At 42.7% G+C, this 21,325-nt stretch overlaps 1 protein-coding gene across 1 annotated transcript in view; it reads right to left on the minus strand.

The window, feature by feature from the left end:
* Positions 1 to 8,065: 8,065 nt before the first annotated feature.
* SCD5 (stearoyl-CoA desaturase 5) overlaps positions 8,066 to 21,325 on the minus strand; it is a 70,146-nt gene continuing 56,886 nt past the window's right edge. The window contains exon 5 of the mRNA XM_021711157.1: positions 8,066 to 8,175. Coding sequence (XP_021566832.1) covers positions 8,066 to 8,175 — 110 coding nt within the window. The remainder of the gene's footprint in view (positions 8,176 to 21,325) is intronic.

Here is a 21,325-nt window from a genome sequence, read left to right on the forward strand (position 1 = left end):
CGGTGGCCAGGAGCGTGCCGCTGCACTCCAGTCTGGGTGACAGAGTGAGACTCCAACTAAAAAAAAAAAAGTGGTCTTTCTGAAAATGTGTGAGGCATTGTCCGGATGTAGATGGCTTCCCCCACCTCTGGCTTCTTTCTGCCTTCCCCCACTTCTCAGGGAGTGGTCTCAACCAAGGTGAGTCTCTGCAGGATATGCATATTCCCAGTAATGAATCTTGGGGTGCAGGTGACCAAGCAAAGCTAATGTAGTCATCGCTTTTAATCAATGTAATTGGAAGTACCATATAGCAATTTAAATAATGAAATTGCTTGATGATAAAACCACTTGTTGTACTGCCCCAAGGTGCAGACACTTTGCCAGCTTCCGTTGGTGCCTCCCGTAAACTCTAATAAACCAGTGTCTCTCCCCTCTGAACCTCCGAGCAGCTCCTTTGGAATAGGTAAACATGACGCATAAGCCCTCTTAGACTTGGGTTACCGCATTACAAAATGAGATCGTCATCCCTACATTTTTTTTGTAAGTCGGAGTCTTACTCCGTCATCCAGGCTGGAGTGCTGTGCCATGCTCATGGCCACCCCAGAGATGACCTGCTGGGCTCCGATGATCCTTCTGCCTCAGCCTTCCAACGCCTGGCTAATTTATTTATTTATTTATTGTAGAAATGAGGTCTTACCAAGTTGCCCAGGTTGTTTTTGAACCTGCGGGCTCAGGCAATCCCCTCATCTTGGCCTCCCAAAGTGCTGGGGTTACAGGCTTGAGCCACAGCACCCAGCCTGACAGTGACATTTTTTTTTTTTTTTTTTTTTTTTTGAGTTGGAGTCTCTGTCGCCCAGACTGGAGTGCAGTGGCCACTCCTGGCCACTGCAGCCTCGACCTGCTGGGCTCCAGCGATCCTTACACCTCAGCCCTCCAAGTAGCTGGAACTACAGGCGCGCGCTACCACACCCAGCTAATTTTTTGATTTATTGTAGAGATGAGGTCTCGCCAAGTTGCCCGGCGGGTCTCAAACCCGCGGGCTCAGGCAATCCACTCACCTCAGCCTCCCAAAGTGTGGGATTACAGGCTGAGCCACTAAGCCCAGCGACAGTGACATTTTAAAGGAAGTGATGGTAACACTAGATAGTAAGGTGTGTGCGCACATGTGTTCATGTGTGTTCACATGTGTGTGTGTGCGCGCTCCCCAACCGTGTTAGCCTGAAAGGACAGCTGGGCGGCCACACCCTCCACCCCCACTCAAGGAGCAAGTTTATTTCCAAGACTCTCGACTCTGTCAGTAACAAGCTTCTCACCAGCAGCTGGTCAGGCTGTGTGGGAAGAGCCAGGGGAGTCATTTCAGCCACTGGTGTGATCGATATCCGCTGATGCAGCTGAATTGACCAGGAGGGGGCCGCTTTTCTTGCTGTAAGGAGTTGTGCAGGTTCTTTCCCCCCTACCTGGCTTCTTCCTGCCCCTCCCTCAGGGAGTGGCCTCTGGCCAAGGCTGGTCTCTGAAGGGTGTGCATATTCCCAGCAATAAGTCACAGGGTGCAGGTGTTTGAGCAACGCTGAAAGCAATGTGGGCGTCGCTCTTCATCACTATAATTGTAAACAACGTATAGCAATTTGAATCGTGAACTTGCTTGATGATAAAACCACTGGTTCTACTGCCCCAGATGCGGATTCTACACCGGCCAGCTGCCATCAATGCCTCCCGTGAGTTCTGATAAGCCAATGTCTTTTCCTGCTAGACCTCTGGGGAGCTTCTTTGGAATGGGTAAACACAAGCCCTCTCAGACCTGAGTTTACTTGGTTACACTTGTTGAGGGCAAAAAATGAACAAGCTGATAGCACACAACTGCTGCAATTCTCATGTCAAAAGCACGGCCCTCATGTGCACACACGATTTCCAAAGATCACGTGGGGTTCTAGTCCTAGACTCAAGTTATGCGGCCCTTCCAATGTGTTCCCAGACCTCAAAAATCAGCTCCAAAAGGACTTCCTCCAGGGAGCCCACCCTGATAGCTCTCCTCTCAGTCATAATTAGATGACTACATTATTCCACATCCCTTCAGTGCAACTGTGCTGTAAGAAGACAATCATCTTAGTTAACTGGGTTCCCCTCCTAAATGAGGGTATGCATGCTGAAGTACCCGAACATTCTTTTTAATTGAATGTGGAAATCATTTACCCTTTTTTTGCCTTCTTAATCAGAGTTTATGAAACAAAATTTAACCTTCCTTGATACTTATGTGTGTCCTGGCCTGAGTTTCTCAGAATGCAGGGCATGAAGCAAAAACTTATATGTTCCTTTTTTTAAAAAATTCAGTTGAGACAGGGTCTCACTATGTTGCCCAGGCTGGTCTCAAACTCCTGGGCTCAAGCAATCCTCCCGTCTTGACCTCCCAAAGTACTGGGATTACAAGCATGAGCCACCGCACAGCCTGTACTATTTTATAAACAGAGTTCAGTTCCAGAAAGACAGAATATGGGGGCCGGGGAGGTGGGCAGGCGACAGGAGAGTGTGTTACTGAGCACATGCCTGATGGCATCTAGTCTAACTGGACCATCCTCCAGGAGGCCACGTGAATGACTGAGTCTCAGGACATCCACTCTGGGAGCCGTTTGGAGAAAACTGTACCTAACAGCTCCCACGTCCCATTCTTCCCCTAGTTCCCACCACCACAAGCAAACTTCCAGATTGCGGAGTGGTGTCTCCGGTTCCAGAGAGGCCCCAAGGCAGAAGGGACACACAGCACAGGTGTGAGGAGGGTGCTGTGGGGTGACCCTGCCCGGGTGAGTACACACAGAGTGCTGAGAACCAATGGCCAAATGCCCTGGACCGAGGAGCCCAGAGAGTCTACATGGGTGCCACGGGCATCTCACATAGTGACAGATCTCTAGAAACAGCTGGGGGTGCACTGTTTTGCCGGCAGATCTTTTGAGGTATAAGAAGCTCTTGGTCTCATCTGAGTCATTACATATGACTCAGTTATTACAAGAACTGAATTCTAGGCTGGGCGTGGTGGCGCACACCTGGAATCCCAGCACTTTGGGAGGCTGAGGCGGGAGGATTGTCTGAGCCTAGGAGTTCAAGACCAGCCTGGGCAACATGGCAAGACCTTGTCTCTACAATAAATTTTTAAAATAGCCAGATGTGGTGGCACACACCTGTAGTTCCAGCTACTTGTGCTCTCAGGACATCCTGACTTCTTCTAGGAGACAGAACTCCAGGCTGCTGACACACATGTGGAGATACGGGACCCCACGAGCTGGGGAGCAATGCCCGTATGCTACTCACTGCAGCATCACACACAAACCAGCTACCTGAAAGTGGCCTCAGCTGTTGGTTGTCAGTACTCCCTATAACCTGGACAGGGAACAGACTCCTCAGACCTCAAGGGTTTAGGAGTGTCAGGTGTTCCATCAGACTCAGAGAAAAACGAGCAGGATTCAGTCCTCAAGGAGCTGATGTGAAACGACAGAGCTGTATGAGCGGGTCACTTTCATAGAAAATGATCAGCACAAAGGCTAGTTATGCCCACAATTTTACAGACCTGCTGGGGCAGGGACAATGAAGCCAAAACTCTTTGGTCTCACCTGCACACGCATGTTCACGGCAGTAATTCACAATAGCAAAAACATGGACCCAACCCAGATGCCCATTGAGAGTGGACTGAATAAAGAAAATATGGTCCATACAGATGATGAACTATTATGTAGCCATGAAGAAGAACAAAATCACGGCCTTCACAGCAACTTGGATGCAGCTGGCTACTACCATCCTAAGTGAAATATCACAAAAACAGAGAACCAAAGACCACATGTTCTCATTCATAAACGAACCCTGATTGCTGGTCACAAGAGCACAAGGGTGGGACTGGCAGATGCTGGACACTGCTGGGGGAGGGAGGGAAGGAGGGGAAACGTGGCAACACACTGGGTCCCTGGTTCACTATCAGGGGAGAGAGGTGTCAGGGTTTGGGCCTGCTAGAAGCCCAAACTTCACCTGCATAGGTAGCTTATGTAGTAAATCCCCACTTGTACCCCCCAGCTCAAAATAAAATAAAATGAAATAAAAGAAAAACAAAACTCTTTGGTCTCAGGACCCTTTTATATTTCATTTAAAATATCAGAGAATAAAGCCGGGCTCGGTGGCTCAGCCTGTAATCCTGCGCCTTGGGAGGCTGAGGTGAGTGGATTGCCTGAGCCCATGGGTTCAAGACCCGCCTGGGCAACTTGGCGAGACCTCATCTCTACAATAAATCAAAAAATTAGCCGGGCGTGGTAGCACGCACCTGTAGCTCCAGCTACTTGGAAGGCTGAGGCGGAAGGATCGCACTCCAGTCTGGGTGACAGAGTGAGACTCCAACTCAAAAAAAAAAAGAAAAAAAAATCAGAGAATGCCAAAGAATTTTGGTTTATCTGGGTTATAGCTATTCTTTTGTTGTTGTTGTTGTTGTTTTTGAGTTGGAGTCTCACTCTGTTGCCCAGACTGGAGTGTAGTGGCCGCTCCCGGCCACCGCAGCCTCGACCTGCTGGGCTCCGGCGATCCTTCCACCTCAGCCTTCCAAGTAGCTGGAACTACAGGCGTGCACTACCACGCCCGGCTAATTTTTTGATTTATTGTAGCGATTAGGTCTCGCCTGCCCTGGAGGGTCTCAAACCTGCGGGCTCAGGCAATCCACTCACCTCAGCCACCCAAAGGCACGGGATTACAAACTGAGCCACCAAGCCCAGCTGGGTTATAGCTATTCTACTTACTGTATGGGAAATTAAAACTGAGAAATGTTTCATACATTCACTAAATATTATTATTTTAATAAAAGATTATAATATTTAAATATTTTATATACATAAAGTATTTTTTTGGAAAATAACCATATTTTTCAATGCAATAAAAAAAGCTAGTGCAGAAAATGGCACTACTTGACATCTCGGCAAATCCCTTGGCTGCCTGACTTTCTAGAAGCAGCTGGATTCTCACATCTGCATCCACAGTCAGGCTGCTGCCGTATGTAGTCTTGGCTGAAGTCTATGAAGAGAATCTGCCTGACACAGATGTGCGGTTGGAAAAGGGAACCTCACAGCCCCTCTGAAAGGGTCTGGGGAACTGCTGACCTTGGCTTCCTGGGAGTGAGTTTTGGAGAGTAAGAGTTGGCTAGGTGAGAAACATTACCAGAACTCTCAAAGTTAGTGTGTCTCAAAGTCATTGAGCCTTCAAATCAACAGAGTGAAATGGAAGGGAAGGATATGCCTCCTATGAGGGAATGACAGCATCAGTAGAAAGAGCACGTCAGACCAAGACAGAGCTGGGTTCGAACACCCATTCTGCCATTTTCAGAGTGTGACCAAGGTAACTTCTCAGGGTCACAGGCTCAGTCAGGTACAGAGAGACACAAGGGAGAGGAATTTACCTGCACTTAAAACAGAGCACATCCAGGTACTCAGGACACTAAAATCAATATAATAAGGAATGTGATTCACGTAACAATAAAATAACACCTGGGAGCTGTTATTGTTACCCTAAGATTAGATGTTGACTTACCCCTGAGCTCATTACAATCTTGTATTTTCAAGAGTAAAAAGATTCTGAATGAGTACCTGGGGAAAGTCACCTCCAAGTGAAAGTTCTTCCTGTTTACATGCAAGGCAGTGTTGCTTCTAATGGTCTACTGTCAAAGAGGAGGTGGGGACACATGGGATGCTGGTGACTACTCAAAGAGAAGGACCTCAGGACTCAGGGCCTTCTTCTATAGCTAACAACTTGTACCCAGACTTTCCACACCTCAGGCCTCAGGGTAACTGTCCCTTCTTCTTCTTCTTTTTTTTTTTTTGAGTTGGAGTCTCACTCTGTCACCCAGACTGGAGTGCAGTGGCTGCTCCCAGCCACCGCAGCCTCGACCTGCTGGGATCAGGTGATCCTTCCACCTCAGCCTTCCAAGTAGCTGGAACTACAGGTGCGTGCTACTACGCCTGCCTAATTTTCTTTTTGATTTATTGTAGAGACGAGGTCTTACCAAGTTGCCTGGGTGGGTGTCGAACCTGCAGGCTCAGGCAATCCACTTGCTTCAGCCTCCCAAAGTGCTGGGATTATAGGCTGAGCCACCGAGCCCGGCCTGTCCTTTCTATAGCAACTTGTACCCAGACTTCCCACACCAAGTCCAAAGGGTTTAAACCTTTGTTCTATGCCCTTCCCCCGTCTCTTTTCCTGGTAATTGATATAGTTAATCAGCAAGCCGGGCTCGGTGGCTCAGTCTGTAATCCCGCGCCTTTGGAAGGCTGAGGTGAGTGGATTGCCTGAGCCCGTGGGTTTGAGACCTGCCTGGGTAGCGCGACCTCATCTCTACAATAAATAAAAAAATCAGCAGGGTGTGGTAGCGCATGCCTGTAATTCCGTCTCTCGGAAGGCTGAGGCGGAAGGATCGCCGGAGCCCAGCAGGTCGAGGCTGCGGTGGCCAGGAGCGGCCACTGCACTCCAGTCTGGGCAACAGAATGAGACTCCAACTCAAAAAAAAAAAAAAAAACACAACAATCCACAAAGGCACAAAGGACACAAAGAACGCAAAGAAAAGAGATAGGTTTGCATATTAATTGGAGCCATCACAGTTTTTAAAAGCTCTTCCTGCCCACTAGAAGGTGTCTCCTAGTTTCTATTCCATTATCTGGAAACACTCGACCTTCAGGACACAGAAATGCCCTTCTCTTCTCTTCTGCCACCACCACCACCACCCCCTGCCCCTGGGGGTTCTGAGCCTCTTAACATCCCATTCTCGCCCTACAGAAGTCACAGATGATGTGTTGCTCTCTCAATCCATTAGAGCAAATATCGACTCTGATTCTAAGTGAGAGTTTTCATTATCACAAAAATTCAGAAACAGTGGGACAGAATCTGAAAGTCTGTTATAGCCTATAGCAACTAAGAAACACACACATACACACACACACACACACACACACACACACACGGCTTCTCTAAATCTCTTGACAGAGCAGCTGCATAATTGTTTTCCTCTTCTTCAAGAGGGACTGCTGATAAGAGTGGGTTTATAGAAAATAAAACCAAATGGCAAAAGACAGCACATCAGTTGAGTCAAGGAGCGTGTTTTGACAAATCCTGTTATCTCGACACCAAGATTCTTCATCTGTGTGGCAGATTTGTTGTTCATAGGGAAGTAGGCAGTGTGAGCAAAAGCGAAGGATGCGGGCAGGGATCTGGCCCAAGGTCAACTGGGACAAGAACTCCCCCAGCGGGTAGAAATTGTCACTGGGAATTCGTCCCTCTTCAGCTTTGTAATTTTAGTATTTTAGGAGAGTGATTCCACACCTAAGATACCCTTTGCCATGAGGTGATCTTTCTCTAGGAAGGGAGGAGTTAGCCTGTGTTCCTTTTTTTATTTTTAAAATTTTCTGAACCCATGAAAGTATTTCTTGAAGAACAAAGAAAGTGGGAAAGGGGAAAGTTCTGTTTCCAAGGCTGGGTGGCATCGACCATCCAGACACAGCCCTCTGCCTGGACCTCTGCCTCCTCTTGACATGCCTTTGGGTTGCTACCTCCATGACATCCTCTCCAGGTCAGGGGCTCCCAGCAGCACTTTGCAACCTGTCTGGTCAAGGTGACCATTCTGCTGTTTTCCTGTTATGTCTAGGGAAGGAAGGCCAGTGCCTGGATACCTACTTATGGTCCTACACTGTAAGTAACAAAGATTCAGAGATTTCTGTTGACACGTGCTAAATGGACAGTTAATAGCACAGTATCTATCACACACTTCTGTACTTTCACCTATATTAGCTAATTTATTCACCCATATTGTAAGGTACATCATCATCATGTTAAAGATGTGGAAACAGAATCTCAGAGTGAGAGTGACAAAACCCACATCTCTTGATTTAAGACCACATTTCCCCCCTCTGGGCTACCTCCTTGTGTTGACTGATGAGGAATCAATAACTCAATGCTGACACAGATTATAATTCTATTTGGGCTTCTCATAGTGCAAAGAAATGACTTGGCATTTAGAATCCGTGTCTGTTCCTTTCTATAATGCTACCACCAAGTTTCACTGCTGTGTCTCTCTCTCTGGCCTTCAAAATACCTCCAGAGACATAGAAAGGGCATGTGGCATCCAACAGCACATTTTTGAGGGGTTTCGATGAGTATGTGACAAAGCTAAGAAGCACAACACAGGAAGGGTGCCTTTTTTTTTGAGTCAGGGTCTCACTCTGTCACCTAGACTGGAATGCAGTGGCACGCTCATGGCCACCGCAGCCTTGATCTGCTGGGATCAAGTGATCCTTCCGCCTCATCCTTCCAAGTAGCTGGAACAGGCATGCGCTACCATGCCTGGCTAAGGAAGGGTAACTTTTTTCAATATACGAAGGGGCACCCAAAACCCAGAATTTATTTATTAAAAAAATATGTGTTTATTCTTGCATGTTTAAACTTCAATCGCTTTCAAACTATTCTCTGTTTGATGCAATACACCTATCAAGATGCTTTTTCCACTGCTCAAAACAGTATTTGAATTCTTCCATTTTGATACCTTTTAGTGCTTCTGCTGTTTTTTGTTTCATCTCTTCCATGTTGGCAAAATGGCAAAATGTTTCCCTTTGAGGACTTCTTTCATCGGGCAAACAAACATAAAAAAGTTGCTCAGGGTGAGATTGGGTGAATAGGGAGGGTGAGGCACAGAGGTTATACCATTTTCAGTCAAAAACTGCTGAACATCCAGCGCGGTGTAGGCAAGTACGGTCATACATCATCCATCATTAAATGGGTAAATGTGCTAAACGAAATCTCAAAAAAAAAAAAAAAATTAACTGAAGCCAAACTCAGTCTCTCACAACAATGCTAGCTGATGCTTATGGGTTCTAGAACACTTGCCTAGTGAGAGAAGCCTGTACTACAAGGGGCCTGCCTTCCAAAAAAAAAAAAAAACCAAAAGCAAAAACAAACAAACAGAGGACATAATTCCAGTGTTTTTTGGGGTCCCCCTCATATATCCTTGATGCCATTCACAGAGCATCTTCCTTGTCTTTAGGCATGCTTTTTATCAATAAAGAATAAAGAAAACAGAGAGAGTTCTACCCAGGTTTGCTCAGCAAGGGTTTAATTTCTCCAGTGCTCCTGTACAAATTGTCAATAATAAAATCTCACATATTTCAACCTAATCACTCCTTGACACATTCAATAAGCTAGAACACAGTGAGGTAGGGATTGAGGAATTAGAATAAATTATGTCAGAGGAAAAGCTCCCTGCCAGCTCTGACGTGACAGCCTGCACAAGACTAATCTAAATACTCATTTTGGGTAATGGAACAGCTATCAACAAATTCATTACTTACAACAATGTTTTCACTTCATCTGTCAACTGACAAGGAGGCCCCTTGATGCATCGCTGTCAGCAATTTGCATCAGCAAGAGAGAAAACATACTTACATTTCACACGTATGGATGAATCATGCTCTTTCCATTTTAAAAAGGGTCTCAGCCTCATTTAATATTTTCACAAAATTGCTGTCACCAGGACATTAACCTCACAATCATTTCATGGAAAGAACCACAGTTGGACAGCAAATAATGGGTTGGTTTCTAGCTAATCAATCTGTGTCTTGTTTTAAATATATGCATTTGTGGCTTCAGATGCCTCTTGTTTAAATAACTTTTTCTTCTATATTACTCTATTTCTAGCTGAGTATTAGCCAGATTCTTTAGAAAGAGTCTTTTGAGGAGTAAACCAGCATTGGAGAAATTAAACCCTTGCTGAACAAACTTGGGTAGGACTCTCTCTGTTTTCTTTATTCTTTTTTTTTTTTTTTTTTTTTGAGTTGGAGTCTCACTCTGTCACCCAGACTGGAGTGCAGTGGCCGCTCCCAGCCACCGCAGCCTCGACCTGCTGGGCTCTGGTGATCCTTCCGCCTCAGCCTTCCAAGTAGCTGGAACTACAGGTACACGCTACCATGCCCGGCTAATTTTTGACTTATTGTAGAGATGAGGTCTCGCCAAGTTGTCCAGGCTGGTCTTGAACCTGCGGACTCAGGTAATCCACTCACGTCACAGTTTCCCAAAGTGCTGGGATTACAGGCTGAGCCACCGAAACCGGTTCTTTATTGTTTATTGATACAAAGCATGCCCAGATTATCACCTATGGAGAATGAGGAATACATGTAACATGCCCCATCTATTGACTTCCTATCTATACACCAGACTCTGTGACCATCCTACCTTTTTCATGAGAGGCTAGAGGATTCTGGATGGGGAAGTGGGAAGGTTTCCACTATGTCAGATCTTTCTCTTCAACAAAAAAAAAAAAAGGAGAGAAATGAAGACAGCATCTTTGTCTTTAGTCATGGGTAGCAGCCATTAAACTGGAAGGATTTTACAGTATTCTGTAGATGAAAAATGCAGATTACAAAGTAGAATCAGAGTTCTGTTTCTGCTTTGATGTGGAAGGTCATTTGGGAATGTTGTTCTCACCTGAACAACGAGATAGAGCTAAATAATATATAAAGTCACAACTTTTCTTGCACCCCATCAAGAGCTAAGGTCCCAAGGCAACTAAGTAATTTGAACTCCAAAGAGTCCTAAGCCCATCCAGTCAGAGACAGTCCACGTGAGCTGCTTCACTTTGGGCAAAGAGAGAAGGAGGTAGCACCAGACAAATAGATAAGAAGAACTTGGCTAAAAAAATCAGCAAATTCTTAGAGGCCAAGATGGACTAGCCTCACATCTCAGACACAAGGGAGTCTGTCCTCATGTGCAACCTCTTTTCCATGCCTTCCCATGGATGCTCACAAGAAAGGCTGAAGCCAGGATGGGTGACCAGGACCCCTGTACTGCACAGACATGCAGGTGTGCCCAGCTGCTGCTGGAGTCGACCACAAGCCCTGCCTTTCCCCCAGAGCTCCCTCTTACAAACCAAGAGCACTGCTGCTAAGGAAGTGGAACACCTTCCGACTCCCAAGACTAGGCAATGTATACTATTTCTGGGAAAGGAACAGAAACAAACCTATTTGTCCCTATGGAGGGAGTAGGAAACCCTCTCACCCCCAAAGGTACCCAAAGAGTCACTGTTCCAAGGGAGATGTAGAAGCAAAAACCTCTGTCCTCCGGAGGCGGGCAGGAAGGCTGCTTGAGCTCAAGACCTTCAGGGGGTCAGCCCCTGCAAGTTTTGGGGAGTCCCTTGGAAGATGTGGTGGCGTCGGCGAATCTGTAGGGATAGATATTAAAAGAAAGAAAGATGGAAGGATAGATATAAAGAGGAAGAAAGAGAAAGAAAGAAAGTGGATAACTGTTCAGTGAAATGAGCAGAAGCCGTTTATTGAAAGTTACAGCAGGTATTTATCCCCAAATTTTAGACAGGCAGTCTCACAAGTCTTTCACGTGAACACAAAGCCAGGTGCGGGGGGGCATCCCCTACCCACCAGATGCTTAGGTGTGAGGAGGAACAAACCCTAAGATTGTCTCATTGTTCCCTTTGCTAGTTAATGTTCTTCAAAAGCAGTGTAACAATCCTTATTAGTCTAATGATGTTCTGATAATCAATAACTTCTAAAACTCACTCAATACCCATGACGACTAAATTAAACTCTACCACTTATACAATGCTACGGAAGCTCTTAATTATAGCTTAAGCCAATTTCCTAAAGAATGTGGCCCAGTCCAAAGATCACACTGGGCCCTACAGGATGTGGCCCAGTTCAAGGTCCACGGTGGGCCACCTTTTGGAACAATAGACTACAATCTCTTAACAAAATGGCTATTCCAAAGTCTTATATGTCTATTCTAATTTCTATGAAAGTTTTCCAATTCTTAATTCTAATATATAAAGTTGATTAGCAGCAGCAAAGTTTCTAAAACCTAAATGTAAATTGTAAATGTACTAAGGGAAAAACTTCGATAGTAGAAAGTAGAAACGATGAAAATTCTTAAAGTTAACTATATTCTTATTAAACCTAAAAATATTATGATTGATTATGTATGAACTAACATGATTCGTAGCATGACCTATTCTACAATACTTTCTATGAATAAAACAAATTCAATTTCTATAATAGGTAGAAAAGAGACCTTACACTAACTGTAGCTAAAGCCGGCCCAAAAGAATGCAGCCCAGTCCAAAGTACATGCTGGGCTCTCAGGAATGTGGCCCAGCCCAAACTCTGTGCTGGGCCACTCTCGAAAATCATCTTCACCATTGAAAAGCTGAAAACAGCTCTCCATAAGTATATACTAATTCTACAAATATTCTTTTAAATCTTATAAAGAAGCTTGTACCATATAAAAGGCTCCCAAATGTGACCTGAGTTTGAATTATATCTAATACCTAAGCCGAAACCGCAGTTTATGGGAAACAGGAACAATGGGTTTCTAAAGTGAGCCATGCCTGTCACAGTCACAGAGGCTTCAGCTTAGGCCAGCAGAGTTCCTTTAGGTTATTTGTGCTGCATGGCAAAAGGGGGAGGAAAATGGGGTCTACGGCTCCCGAACACGTCCTAGTGGTCTCGAGGTCCACGGCCCTCTCTGATCCCTAACGCTCAGTGGGCCTCCGTGGCCGACTCCCAACAAAGACCCTGCTCAGCAGAGTTCTCTGTGGAAAGCAATTTGGAGACTTCTCAAACAACCAAAAACAGATTTGCCATTTGACCTCGCAATCTCACTACTTAGCACATACCCAAAGGAGCATAAACCATTCTACCTGGTGCTATTTATTACAGCATTATCCACAACAGCAAAAACATGGAACCAGTCTATATGCCCATCAACGGTGGATTGGATAAAGAAAATGTGGTCCATATATAGCATGGAATACTGCTCGGCCATAAAAAGAATGAAATCATGTCCTTTGCAGCAATGTGGATGCAGCTAGAGGCCATCATTCTAAGTGAACTAACACAGAAACAGAAAACTGAATACTATGTGTTCTTACTTACAAGTGGGAGCTAAACATTGGGTACACAAGGAAAAAAGGACAAAAACAACAAACACTGTGGACCCCTAAAGTGGGGAGGAATAGAAGGGGTTCTGGGTTGAAAAACTACCTATTGGGTATCATGCTTATCATTTGGGTTAGGGGCTCAACAGAAGCCCAGACCTCACCTTTGCACAATACACCCATGTGACAAACCTGCCTCTAGAGCTCTTGAATCTAAAAATTTTTAAAAGAAAATAAATAATTAAAATGTTCAAAAAAAAATTTTTTTTAAAACAGAGTTATGTTACTGCAGGGGGAGAGACAGGAATGCTGAGAAAGGCTTGACTCCAAGGTTCTGGCACACAAAGCTTGCCTAAGACTGATACAGAACCTGGACAACAAAGAAACCTTATAACAAGCCATGCACAGAGAAACAAGTAACAGAAGTTCACCCTCAGAGTAGGAGCAAGAGCAAGAGAAAAATCTACTGTGTGGTTAAGTGTGTAGGGACAGCTAAAAGCTGAGGGAACAGCATGAATATTTACTTAGAAAGCCCCTCTGGCACCTGAGGCTTCCAGCAGAAAGAAAAATCCGCCGGCTGGGCTCGGTGGCTCAGCCTGTAATCCCAGCACTTTGGGAGGCCGAGGTGAGTGGATTGCCTGCGTCCGCGGGTTTGAGACCTGCCCAGGCAAATTGGGAGACCTCCTCCCTACAATAAATTTTTAAAAAAAGTTAGCTGAGTGTGATAGCACTCTCTGTAGTTCCAGCTACTTGGAAGGCTGAGGCGGAAGGTTCACCAGAACCCAGCAGAGGTTGATGCTGGGGTGGCTGTGAGTGTGCCATGGCACTCCAGCCTGGGCAACAGAGTGAGATTCCAACTAAAAAAAAAAAAAAAAGTTAAAAAAAAGGAAACATCCACCACCCACTGTCGTCTGTGCTGCACTAAATATAATAATATATAATAATAGCAACAGTAAAATCTAAACTCAACTCAACTCCTGACTAATTGACTCAGCCCCCATCCTTTGCCCCCTCCCCACATTAACAGCCTGAAAGAAGAAGAGGTATGCCCATTCTCAAACATAAATAATATTCACCTTGGTCTCTCTGTTCTTCTAGACACAATGCCCAGCATTTAGTAAAAAATTACGACTCACACACAAATCCAAGGGCAGTAAAGCAAAACTACTGTCAAGAGATAAAACAATCAATGGAACCAGATGAAACAATGGCCCAGATATTACAACTATCAGATAGAGACTTTAAAATAACTGTAATTAACATAGTCGAAAAGGTGAACAACATACATGAACAGATGGGAATTTAATCAAAGTATCTAATGCAAACCCTGAAACTAAAAAACATCAGAGATAAAGAATTCCTTCGATGGGCTCATCAGCAGACACCTAGCTGAGGAAAGAAGTAGTAAACTTGAAGATGTGTCAGTGGAAATTATCCAAATTGAAACAAAGATAAAAAGAAGTGAATTAAACAGGATAGCACCTCCAGTAGTTGTGAGACAATATAGAATTGCATAACACATGTAATTAGAGTCCCAGAAGAAGAGGGAGAGAATAAAAAAATTAAAAAGAAAAAGGAAGATAATGGCAAAGAATTTTCCAAAATGAATAAAAGACAATAAGTTGTAGATCTGAGAAGCCCAGGGTCCCAAGAAGAATTACTCCTTCCCCTCTCTCAAAAAACAAATCTAGACACATCATAATCAAACAGCTGAAACTGAAGATAAAAAAAATATTGAAGTCAGTGAGAAAAAAGAAAAGTTACATACAGAGGGACAATGATACAAATCAGAAACTATGCAAGGCATAAGACAAGGTGCTGACATCCTTAAAATACTGAAAGAAAAAAACCTAACAATCTTGAATTCTATGTTTGGTAAAAATATCTTTCAAAAATGAAGGTAAAATACAGACTTTTAGATAAACAAAAGCCGAGAATTTATTGCCAATAGACCTGTCTAACAAAAAAAAGTGAAAGGAAGTTCTTCAAGCAGAAGGATGCTATTAAATGGAAATTAGGATACACACACACACAAGCTGAAAGTAAAATCATAAAGATAAACATTAAATATATATTTCTTATTTTAATCACTGTAAAATAGTATGTAGAATATGAATACATTTTTGTAAAAAAACTGCATGACTCATTGGAAAACTTTAGAATAATATACAGCAATTTTTTTTTTTTTTTTTGAGTTGGAGTCTCACTGCGTCACCCAAGCTGGAGTGCAGTGGCACGCTCATAGCCACACCAGTGTTGACCTGCTGGGCTCTGGCAATCCTTCTGCCTCAGCCTTCCAAATAGCCAGAACTATAGGTGTGTGCTACTATGCCTGGCTAATTTTTTATCTATTGCAGAGACGAGGTCTCGCCAAGTTGCCTAGGCTGATCTCGAACTCGCAGGCTCGGGCAACCCACTCGCCTCAGCCTCTCAAAGTGCTGGGATTACAGGCTGAGCCACCGAGCCTAACCTACAGCAAAACTTTAACCAATCTTTTTTCTAAGTGGAAGGATTGCAAGTTATTTTATTTTAATTGTAATGCTTATTTGCATTTTTAAAATTTCTGCAATGAACCTATATTATATTTTATACTAAAAAGTATAATGTTATTCTTATGTTCTGTTTATAATGTACAGATTTCAAGGGTTCTGGGGTTAGAGAATCTTATAAGTTACAGGAAAGGATGAGTAGAAAATGAATTTCTCTTATAAAAAGATGTCTCTACCTTTTTTTGCCTTACTATATGGTAAAGAAGAAGAGACAATAAAAAGACAAAAAGAGATGTTTTCTCTGATACATAGGCCAACGGCAATGGATCTACCATTTGAGAGAACAAAGAAGAATGAAGTAACCTTTAAAAGCACTGTTGATTACCAGTTGAAGCCTTGGTGCTAGAGCCATAAGCTTACCTTGGAGGATTCTTTGGGCCAAGAAAATATTCAGGGTAGATTAGAAAACTATTCTTTACATGGTCTATAAAGAGCCAGGAATTGATAACACTAAATATTAGCAATAATGGTATCTACTTGCATTAAACTGTCTTTTATAATAAAATGTAAATGCTTTATAATATTTGACTTCTATATGCATATGTACACTATACATGAAAAATAGCTAAGAATTTTCCTTAGCTTTGGAAGTATTTTACTAGAGAAAGAAAAAATTAGTGCAAGCATACAGTAGTGTTCCTCTTTGACTTGGTTAACCAAGGCTATGGGGAGTCAGAATATTTAGAATTCAAGTCCAAGATCCAGGTGCCACAGCTACATGACAGTCATTGAAAGGATAAGAGATCATTTGTGTCGAAGACATAATGCAAGTACACAGTGGGCAGCTAGTAAGTGGCAGATATGTTGCTTACTGAAATGAATCAAAGATGCATGAAGATGCCTTTATTGCTATCAACAAGGAAGTTAAGACCTTACAAATAGCAGCACCAGAATCCATTGACACCACCTGTTATTTACCATGCTAGTGAGTGAGGTATTCTGGTTCCAGAAAATTGACTGTCTCCTCATCTTGCCAGGGAAATTTCTTGCACGTAGAAATGGATGATCAAGTGGAGAAAGAAAAATAACTGCTAATGCAGTTGGTGTGCTTTTACACACACACACACACACACACACACACACACACACACACACACACACAAACACACGCAAATTCTCCCAAAGTTCTAGCAGGAAAAGTACCTCTTACAGGGACAAACAAATGACATTTTGACTTGGAAATTTTTAAAAAGTCAAAACAGCTGCTGAATTATGTCTCACACTGATTTCTCTCCTGTCCAAATTTTTAACCACTAAATTAGGGAAATTTTGGTGTTGATGCTGTAACTTCAATATTGAATCATCTCTGTCTTGCATCCTAGAATATAATCTAGCTGTTTGGCTACAGCAATCAAGTCTCTTTAGAAAGGCCAAAAGTTTAATAAAAGCAGTTAAAGGATATTTTGCCTCTTCCATTTACTTTGAACAAAAGGAATCTAATTAAGTACAGTTCACATCTCTTAAGTTGATTTTACTAAGTCCTTGAACCTGAAAGATTCAGAATTTTAATTTTTGAGAACTACAGCTTGATGCAGGGAAAATTATTCAAAGAAAAAATTATTTAATTCTCCACAATTTTGCAGCGCCAGGATATGCTGCAGTGGTTCAAGTTGAGGGCAGAGTAGATAAGACTCCAGGACTCAGGCTGTTAACCAGAGACAGAGAGGTGGTAAGATTCAAGGAGAGGAAATATTTATACTCACAAGGAATGTTTGAAAAGGATAAATCAAAGCAAGATGGGGAAGTGAGGAGAGAATATAGGAGGACAAAAACCCCTCAATTCCCTACCAAAACAACAATAAAGAGTCTAGTTGGACAATAGGCTATCTAGCTTTTGTTCTCTTATAAAACTGGGAGAGAAGAACATCATAGCATTGAGAACTCAGTATGACAAGTGAGGGGAATGTCTCCATGCACAAAAAAGGGAACAAAGCACTCTGACAGGTGAAAAGACAAAGACTGCAGGGAGAGAAAGAGGCAAACAGAGAGAGTGAACCCAAAACAGATATATGGAACAGAGATGGAATGACAGGAGCGACTGGACAGGGAGGAGAAAAAGTGTCTGCGGAGAGAGGGACTCAGTCAGGCAGTGGGCAGATGCGTGTTGGAGCTTCCTCCCTCCGCATTACCAGACCCAAAGTAGAGAGTTCTAGAAAGAAAGAGCAAGGACTCTCCAGAACCTTGTTCTCCTTTTCACTGTTCAGCATCTTGAACAATGGCTGGTATATATTGGGTACTTAAAACACAGTTGTTGAATGAATAAGTGATACACATAGAAAACAGAAAGAAGCTGAATTACCCAAGAAAATACCATGTATCTTATAGCATTCATTATTAAGCTGTAAGTTGGCAGAAAGGATACCAAAGAGCTGGGTTCTGCTCACAGCACGGCCGAGTGATGCCTATCTTTGGGCCAAGTTTGGCTCCCCTGTTGCAAGACCAGTAAAGGACCCAAGAGAAATAGTCACCAAATCAAGGGCAATTGAGGGTCAAGGGCATGGCAGAGGATGGTTATACTTAAAAAGTCCTTGTTATGCTGGGTGCCATGGCTCATGCCTATAATCCCAGCACTTTGGGAGGCCGAGGCAAGAGAATTGCCTGAGCCCAGGAGTTTGAGACCAGCCTGGGCAACTTGGCAGGACCTCCTCTCTATAATAAATAAAAAAATTAGCCAGGTGTGGTGGTTCACACCTGTAGTTCCAGCTACTTGTAAGGTTGAGGTGGAAGTATCATCTGAATCAAGCAGGCAGAGGCTGTGGTGACTGTGAGCATGTCACTGCACTCCAGCCGAGGTGACAGAGTGAGACTCTAGCTCAAAAAAAAAAAAAAAAAAAAAAAAAAAGCCCTTGTTTCCTTGTCTCTCCCTGAATCCCAAACATGTACTTAGAGATTCAAATGTCTCATCATTTAGGATCTCTCCTTTAGAGATTATTTCTATAGAATTTTCCACAAAATACAAAAAACCAACCAAGGCCTTAAATGTACTCAGCCATTCAAGGTCACTAATATCTAAACAAAAACTATTCTATTACTTAGCAACAAGTAGAAAGTCCCCATGGCAAAAGAACTCAGAACAGAAAGAGACTCCTCAAGAACCTTGTAGAGAGCCAGGATCAAAGAGCAATGGACTTGGTTAAGAGACATGGAGTCAGGTTGGTTGTGAGTCCCCAGGTGACTCATTCCACTCCATAGAGAATCCCCAAAATAGAAGACAAAGTGGGTAGAGAAGCAAAGATAAGCCAGTTGTGGACTTGTTTGACTACTCTGCCCTGGCTTTATGATGCTCACAAATAGAAAAGTACACTCAGGGTTTAGATGGACATGACTACACAAAGTGAAAAAAAGGAAAACATCGCTTTCTGGTTTCTGATTCCACATATGGAGCTTGGAAGTTGCTACTCCATCCTAACAAGTAAAAAGCTGAACAAACTGAAATAAATCAACAACTCGTAGATCAGTAAGAAGTGAGGTCACGGGGAAAACCACTGCTCCCTAAACTGAAGAGACTGACATGCAGATACAGAGAATTGCAACATACTAGACAGAAGTCTCCCCAGAAATTGTGTAGTGCTGGCATGAGGAAAACCTGAACTTAGCTGGAGACTAGGGGTGAAAAAGACTAAGAATGAAAAACTCCAGGGGAATCTAGTCATAGGAAGGCCCTCATGCTTTTGTGAATTCTATCTCCAGGAGCTTGACCAGGTTCTCAGAGTAAATACCAGAGAAAATCCCCCTGTGCTTCTAGCAGGGAGAGGGGAAAAACCTTTTTGAAATATGTCAGAGTATCCTGTTTTTAATAAGGTCTACTTTCAGGAGAAACTAGGTAGCCAGAACTTAACCTGCTGGGGCTTCATCAGAGCCTAACTTACGGGCTGGAGGCAGGGGGGAATACTCAATACTAGCCAGCTCCAGCCTTCTACATGGGAGAAGGAAACTACCCAACTCAAGTCCATTCTAGTCAGCCTTTCCCACCTAAATAGGGAGGACAAAAACTGAGAAACACCTGGGAAATTCACAGTCAGGAAGCATGAGTTCACTAAGAGACTGAGACCTAATCACAGGACCACAGAATGAATCTCCTCTCCTTACAACTTACGTTCTTACTACTGAAGGCCTACTGAAGTTCCTTTTACTCAGTGCACTGTGTCCAGATATCAAGGCATACTAAAAGGCAAAAAAAAAGCAACACAAAACAGTTTGAAGAGAGAAAGCAAGTGTCATAACCAGACATGGCAGGGATGTTGGAACTGTCACACAGGGAATTAAAAATAACTATAATTAATATGCTAATAGATAAAGTAGACAGCATGTAAGAACATATGCAAGAACAGGAAAAAAAAAACACCCGAGACTAATAAGTAAGTACAAATATATAAGCAGAGATGAAAATCCTAAGAAAGAAACAAAAGAAATAGTAGAGATAAAAAATACTGTAACCAAAAAGAAAAATGCCTTTGATAAGCCTGTAAGTAGACTGAACATTGTTGAAGAAAAAAGTCTCTGAGCTTGAGGAAATATAAACAGAAACTTCCAAAAGTGAACAACAAAGAAAAGAAATGTTCAGTTAAAGCTACAAAAGACAGAAAAAGAATAGAAGACAAAATTAGAAGAAAAAAAACTCCACAAAAACCAAGGGCAACACAAAGAAAACAGTAATTAATATGGTAGATATTAATTTAGCTCTATCAATGAAAACTTTGACTAGCAATAGTCAAAATGCACTCATGAAAAGAGATTATCAGAGTAGATAAAAAAAACTAGAACCAACTACATGCTGTCTATAAAGAAACTTTAAAAAGACACACATTCTTTAAAAGTTAGTAAATGGAAAAAGGTAAACGATACTAACACGAATCAAAAGAAAGTGGGAGTAGCTACATTAATTTCAGACAGAGCAGATTTCAAAGCAAGGACAGTTATCAGGGATAGAGACATTACAAAATGATATAGGGGTTAATTTTCCAAGAAGATACAGCAATTCTTAATGTGTATGTACCTAACAGCAGAGTGTCAAAATATGTGAGGCAAAAAACTGATAAAAATTCATGGAGTAATAGATGAGTTCACTGTTATAGTTGGTGACCTCACTAGCCCTGTATCAGAAATGGACAGATCCAGCAAGTAGAACATCAGTAAGGACACAGTTGAATTCAACAACACCATCAATCAATATAATTGATATTTATTGACTACTTCAACCAACAACAGCAGAATACACATTCTTCTCAGGTTCACAAAGAACATTTACCAAGATAGACCATATTTTGGGCCACAGAACACATCCTAACAAATTTAAACAAATAGAAATAATATAATATGTGCTCTCAGACTACAATGGAATTAAATTAGAAATCAATGATAGAAAGAAAACTGGAAAATTCTTAAATAAAAGGAGACTGAACAACACCCTTCTAAATAACACAGGAGTCAAATGAGAAGTCTCAAGAACATTTAAAAATATTTTGAACTAAATAAAAATGAGAATCCAACTAATCAAAATTTGTTCAATGCCACAAATGCAGTGCTTTTAGAGGGAAATTTATAGAATACATTTACATATATTAGAAAAAAATCTAAAATTAAAAGCTTTCACCCTAGGAAATTAAGAAAAAAAAAAGAAGAGTAAATTAAATTAAAAGTAAGAAAAGAAATAGCCGGGCTCGGTGGCTCAGCCTGTAATCTCGTGCCTTTGGGAGGCTGAGGTGAGTGGATTGCCTGAGTTCGTGGGTTCGAGACCCGTCTGGGCAGCAAGACCTCATCTCTACAATAAAAATAAAAAAATCAGCCGAGCGTGGTAGTGCACGCCTGTAATTCCGGCTACTTGGAAGGCTGAGGCGGAAGGATCGCCGGAGCCCAGCAGGTC

The sequence above is a fragment of the Carlito syrichta genome, unplaced genomic scaffold (genome assembly GCF_000164805.1).
Source record: "Carlito syrichta isolate Samal-C Ts95f unplaced genomic scaffold, Tarsius_syrichta-2.0.1 Scaffold301890, whole genome shotgun sequence".
Classification (NCBI taxonomy): domain Eukaryota; kingdom Metazoa; phylum Chordata; class Mammalia; order Primates; family Tarsiidae; genus Carlito; species Carlito syrichta.